This window comes from Microtus ochrogaster, chromosome 4, assembly GCF_000317375.1.
Source record: "Microtus ochrogaster isolate Prairie Vole_2 chromosome 4, MicOch1.0, whole genome shotgun sequence".
NCBI lineage: Eukaryota > Metazoa > Chordata > Mammalia > Rodentia > Cricetidae > Microtus > Microtus ochrogaster.
Genome location: NC_022011.1, coordinates 71989526 through 71996173, shown reverse-complemented (window position 1 = coordinate 71996173; position 6648 = coordinate 71989526). Strand labels below are relative to the sequence as shown.

Below are 6648 nucleotides of genomic sequence, written 5' to 3'. Positions count from 1 at the left end.
GGAGGAAGGAAGGAAAGAAGAAAGGAAGGAAGGAAGGAAGGAAGGAAGGAAGGAAGGAAGGAAGGAAGGAAGGAAGGAAGGAGGAAAAGGGGAGAGGTAGAGAGGGAAGAAAGAAAGAAGGAAAGAAAAAATGAAGATTGAAAGCCAGTACAATATGTCTGCTATCGAATATATATTACACTTACTATTTAGAGAGCAACAGCAAGGGGAAAGACAGGGCGTGCCCGATAAAGACATATTTTCAATCCATAGTTTGTTGAATCTGTGCATGCAAAACCAAGGATATGGAAGGCTGGTTATAAATTCATTTTTGAATTGTTGTGAAACTTGTATTCCACTGAGACTAAATACAAAGCTCTCTTTAAAACAACTAGCTCAGTTTTAGAAGAAAAAAATTCAACAGAACAAGAAGATATCACTATTTTCCCTCTCCTGTAGAAAATACGTGACTTGAAAACCCAGTGAGAAAGGTCTTTCCATTCCATAAGATGGGGGTGTAGCTTAGAGAGAGAAGAATTGTACAATATGTTCAGTGCAAAACACTAATTGTCACAGCTTCTAAAGATTATTCCATCTGCTCCACAGACTGCCCCAAACCTCCAAACATCCCCATGATCATGTTGGGAGTGTCGCTGGCTATCCTGCTCATCGGAGTCGTCCTACTGTGCATTTGGAAGTTGCTGGTGTCATTGCACGACCGGAAGGAAGTCGCTAAGTTCGAAGCAGAACGATCAAAGGCCAAGTGGCAAACGGTATGTGAACTCGGGGGACCTGAAAATGATGGGGGACTCAGCCATGCCCTGTAGAAAAGAAAGAGGTCAGTTGTCCATGACCACGCTCTGTGTAGCCCCAACAGCTTTCATTTCTCTCTTGCTTAGCGAGCCAGAAGAGCTCATTGTCTGGTTCCGGGTTGTCCTCATGACACCCAATGTCTCAGTGTGGTGGGCTTGTAACACCTGGGGAGGCTCATGAATCTCCTGCTATGGTGGCTTAGGGCTGTCGTGGAGGCGACCTCATTAACTAGAGCCTAGGTTCTATAGCTAAACTTTTCTGCAAATTGATTATATGCCGGCTAATGGGATAATGTTAATGGAGACTGTGGCCGTTCATGCCAATTTCCATGGAAATACTTGTTGCTGATATCATGGGCGACAAAGCAACATTGATAAGCCTTTTTAAACACCAAGCAGTTTTTTCCCAAATAACATAAAATTTAAGTAGCTACATGAAATAAACTTCTAAATATATGTATTCAATGATATAATTTAAATGTCTTCTCAGTAGGCAAACAGAAAACAGGACTACAATTTTCGGTGTTGCTTTTCCACAGGAAGAGATAATTACATTTCTAGAGACCCCTGGAAACAATTTCATGGTTTTAATTTCATCTCTCAATCTCTAATGGTGTGTCTAGCTATCTAATAGCAATTATCTTACATCACTGATTCCAACAACAGCGAACTCGCTGGAGAAAACACAGGCAAACACAATGTGCCTTTGGGTTCATCTGCCTAAATAAATTGATGGCAACACTATTTCCCCTATATGGCTCCCCTCAGTTCTGAAAGAAAATAGAATTTTCCATTTTTGATAATGAACATTTATAATGGGTGGGATGATTTCAAACTAATCATAATGTACATCTCAGGGAAAAAGCTAATAAAATTTAATCTACCTTATCTTTTGAGTAAAAATGCTTTAGTTATAATGAACAAATGTGATCTATGGACCCGGTCTGAGGGATGTAAGATTTTATTTTTAAGATGACTGAGGAAAGTTTGATGTACTCTGGATACTAGAATGATAGCAGGGATGTACGTTTGATTTGATCAGATTTCACAAAGGCCTGGTGACTTCCTGAGTGCACAGTCTGTGGTTTTTAGTGAGCTAACTGGTGTGTAGGAGTGAGGAGAAATGAGAAACAGGTGTTGTGCTTAAAAGAATTCCGCCAAAAGTCCAGGTCTCCTCAAAGTCTTGGTACAGGTAGAGTTGAACCCCAATCATGAATTCGTTCTAACAGCCTTCAGTTGAAGCATCTGGAAATAACGAGGTGGGTATTCTGATTCTGCCAGCAAGCCCTTGGCTGCTTTGTGATGCGTGTCTACTAACCAGCATATTTTAATGCTCTCCAACGCGGGCTGTGAGTACTGACAAATGATTAATATCTTTAGAATAACGTTTTAATTAACAGTTAATTTCCCCCAAAACATGAGTTGTTCTCCCTCAGGAAGCTAAACATGACTGAAATTCAAATGCCTAAATTTAGCTGTTTCTTCGTCTAAAATGGGACAAAACCACATATTAGACAGATAAAAGCATAAATGGAAAATATTATTTCCCCGTCAAATTGAGTTTCTTTGAATAACAAATGTTCGATGTCCCCGACTAGATGATGACCAGGTTATAATTATTCATTTACATGCAAAAGAGGTTCGATTCAATATTCAGCCCTAATTTCACTAACACATCCTCCTCCCGGACAAATGTATGCTTGGCGCGTACACTTAAAGGTCTTCACTTTAATTCAGTTTTTAATCTAAAACCTATTTCTTCTCAAGGGGTGAACTTAACTAAGTCTTAAAAAGCAGGGCAGAAAAAACAGTGCGGTCACCTGACCCATCGGGCTCCACAGGACTCTTAAGGGGACAGAGTTGAAGACACATCTTGGCTCTTGCCCCCTGAAACATTTTGTCAGGACTATAAAGAAAGGTTATTTTTTATTACATTTAAAAAAAACCTAGCATTTTTATTCTGAAAATACAAATAGAAGACATTTAAATTCATCTTTGATTTGACAGTTTTTCTTCTGGAAAACAAGTGGACTTGTGACAGAAAAAAAAAAAAGTTTTTCCTGCCATTTCTTGCAGCCATGGATTGACTTTGTTCTGTCCTAAGCAAATCGGGTCTGCAGGTCACAGTTAGGCAGTCGCTAAGGAAGCTGTGAGCCATGATGGAGCCTTCTTGTTACCGCTTTTGCTCAAGCCTCAGAAATATGCCACTGGCTGCCAGAATCCAGGCTTAGGCCAGAGCCTCTATGTTCTGGAGAAACTTGGCCTGGACACCTTACACACTTAGAACCAGCCTTGTCTAAAAGTGGACACTCCCCCACCATAAAGCAGGCGTTAAGCCTGGGTCTCAACTGGACATCCCACAAAGGTCAATAATAAATATGGTACTGGCCATTTTCGTATCTGCTGACAAAACCCAACCCTAGCATGCTCTCCTGAGCTCTGATCACTGTCTGAAGTCAGTACACACCTCCTTCCCCCACCTCAGCAGTGCTGTGAACCTTTTCTTCTCTGGGTTCCATATCTCCCTTACCTTCCTACTAGGGTGGAATCTTAGTCCATTGACCCTACACAAGGGACCCCCGAACTATCCCAGACTTGAGTAAATGAAGTAGTTTAAAAAGAAACAAAAACTTCATAAAAGTGAATGGTTAACAATCTACAAAATGGCATTGCGTCATCCCCTTTAGAGTACTTTAAAATCTATTTTGTGGGGTTACAGAGAGCCTCAGTAGGTAAAGCTTGCAAGAAAGAAGACCTGAGTTCACATCCCCAACGCCCTTGTAAAAGTCAGACCCTCAACTCAAATCTGCAACCCTAGTGTTGAAGGACTTGGAAACAGGCAAAATCCTAGGGCTCACTGGCCAGTCAGTCTAGCCAAAATGGTGAGCTCCACAGCACTGAGACTGTCTCAAAGCGGGGTTGGTATAGAAGATGAAACCCAGCACTGACCTCTTGCTGCTTATACACATGCCACACATAAGCAAGCATACCTGCACACACATGTTTAGCACGTGCACACGCACACATTACAATTCTTCTTCATGAGGGAAGTAGGTACATTTTAGTATGATTGACAGCTATGGAGTGGGGCCTACAAACAAAGATCTAAGCAGGCCCAGATCACAGCCAATTTATTTTCCTATTCCCTAACCTCCCCATCTCTCTTTCATCCAGGCTTCAGCCTGCATCCCCACCCGCAGCTCATGCTATCCAACTCTGTCTCTTCAATTGACTACTTTGTCAACTAATTTCTCTTCCTTAAACCTCATAAAACGTCTTCTGAATGTTATTGCAAAAGAGACTCTATACCTACCTGAGACCACACAAGTTTTTCTGAATCTTTAAGAGCTCTTAATTCTTGTGGCAGCTGGATTAACTAGCCAGACAGACTTTAGGAGTAGAGACAGTATAGCAACCCGGCTTTTACCCGCCATGGACTCTAGCCACGGAACTACCTCTACTTACCCTCAATACAGAGATAGCATCTGACTCTCTGAAGTCATATGACCAAAGGCAACATGGCACTTTCTCAAAGGTTGGGACACTGGCTCTCAGTAGGACAGAAGCAGCTTCTGAGTGGGATGGTTCCCACTCAGAGGAGACATGACCATGACTCCAAGTGCAAGGCAGGTAATTCAGGAGATGTGTCTGTTTCCCTCATTCTTCGGAGAACAAATACGATTTTGCTTTGTCAAGTAGTAGATAAAATTCCTTCCCCCTGGGAGTTGTAAGCTATATACACTTTCTTCCTAAAGCCCCATGATAAACTAGGCACAGTTTATTCTACAGGACCACTGAGTGTACTGGGCGTCTTCACAGAGTATAGAAGGGGGTGACTCTGAGTGTGTTGGTGTTCCTTACACAAACAGCCCTGGAGATTGCTAGCTTGCCAGTCTAGCCAAATCGGTGAGCTCCAGGCTAAGCAAGAGACTGTTTCAAAACATAAGGCAGAGGGCCAGGAAGAATGGCTTTGAGGGTAATGGAGCTTGTGACCAAGCCTGCTGGACTCAGTTTGATCTCAGAACCTACATGATGGAAGGTGAGAAATGGCTTCCAGGTACCCTCTGACCTGCACAGGCATACTGGCACATGAATGCCCCTCTTCTAAGTAATTAAGCACAATAAAATTAAAAATAATAATTTTAGAAGTATGCATATGCATGTGCCACATCAAAAAATGAAATAAAGCTGAATAAAATTGAAATTTATCGAAAATCATTCAAATAACTTCCAAGATTGTGCTTGACACTCCAATTTGAACTACAATGTAAACATTTGAAGATATTAAAGTGGTATAATAACAAAATGTATCTTTTTTTTTTTTAACCCTTTTCCCCCTGTCCTTTAGGGAACCAATCCGCTGTACAGAGGCTCCACCAGTACTTTTAAGAACGTGACTTACAAACACAGGGAAAAGCACAAGCCTGGCTTCTCCATAGATGGGTAAACAGACCTCCTTCGGCCAGGGAAAGTCAACTTCACTGATGTTAAAGGTTAATGCACTGTTTGATTTGCCTTTCTTTGTTGCTTCCAAAGCAGGTTGACTTAAGATAATACTAGGTCATTTGGAGATCAGGCATTCTCAGCATGAAGGTGAGACACTGTTGGCAGGTTCAAAATAATCAAGAGAAGAATATCCTAAGTGAAGAGGTGAATTCAAGATCGCTTGAGGAATATGAACCCTGTTGCACTGATGCCTCAAAAAAAAAAAAAACATCATCAAAATGGTTCATGGGGACTTGATTTGCATTTGAAAAATGTTCAGAATTATAATCTCATTTGCTTCCTAAATCCAGCTACCTAAAACCTTTGTCTCCACAAAGTCACCGAGTCCTTATGGTTCTGTACCCACACTGACTGCTTTTTCTAAGCATGCAGAAAAATCTCCCATTTCCTGGAGGATTTTTTTGTATGTTTGTTTATTTGGTTTTTTAGTTTTGGTTTGGGGTTCTTTGAGACAGGGTCTCTCTACAAAGTCCTGGCTGTTCTGGAATTGACCAGGCTGACCTTGAACTCACTAAGATCTGCCTGCCTCTGCCTCCTGAGTACTGGGATGAAAGGTGTGCACCACATCATGCTAGGCAATTTTTTTTTTAAGTAGGAGAAATGAGATTCTGGTTTCTCATCCACAGAAAGAATATAGTTCTTCCAGTAATATCCCAAGTGAAAGATTGAAAACTAAATGTTAGTAATTGCCTTAGATCTGTTCACTTACAAGTTATTTACACAAACAAGTGTTTTGTTTCACAGATGAGAAAGGAGTCATTTATAAATTATGTTGCTAGCAAGACTGAAGACAAGGGTCTAATATGCTCAGTTTCCCTCTTGTCCCCAAGTCCCCCCCCCTCCATCCTTCCATATTTCTTAATTGTTTCACCCAGCTTCACAGTCTTCAAAACTCCACCTTTGTCATATGAAAGTGTCCATTTAAAAATAACTCAAAGTGGTTAGCTTATCAAAAAAAGTTTCAGGACTATAAAAGGAACCTTGGGTAATAGAATAAAAGGTCACATGACCTTTTATTACACCCAGCATGTCCCTTATGGAGTCTGGGCTTCCCATAGGACATTGCCATCCTGTCCACACCACCCAGCATTCACAGCCCAGCTTCACGGGCTGAATGTGTCACCCACAGGCTCTAAAACTTAAAAACCACTTACAAAATCTACACCGGCAGTCAGCAATCCAGTAGCAGAATGGAGAGGAAGTCGCTGGAGACTTTTTATTTCTTCTGGTTACTGCTGCATTGCAAAGCTCTTTGCTCTCGCTAGATCTCCACAGAGAAGCTCAGAGCGTAGGAGGAAGAGCAGGGGACAGACTCCATCTTCTAACGCCAAGCCTTTGCTCTCCCTACTGC

At 41.5% G+C, this 6648-nt stretch overlaps 1 protein-coding gene across 5 annotated transcripts in view; it reads left to right on the top strand.

Moving 5' to 3' along the window:
* Window positions 1–6100, top strand: part of Itgb6 (integrin subunit beta 6) — a 79633-nt gene extending 73533 nt beyond the window's left edge. For all 5 annotated transcript variants that reach the window (XM_013355696.2, XM_013355695.2, XM_026778747.1 and 2 more), the window contains 2 exons: window positions 586–752; window positions 5140–6100. In XM_013355696.2, coding sequence (XP_013211150.1) covers window positions 586–752; window positions 5140–5238 — 266 coding nt within the window. In that variant the 3' untranslated portion in view covers window positions 5239–6100. The remainder of the gene's footprint in view (window positions 1–585; window positions 753–5139) is intronic.
* The last annotated feature ends 548 nt before the right edge of the window (window positions 6101–6648 follow it).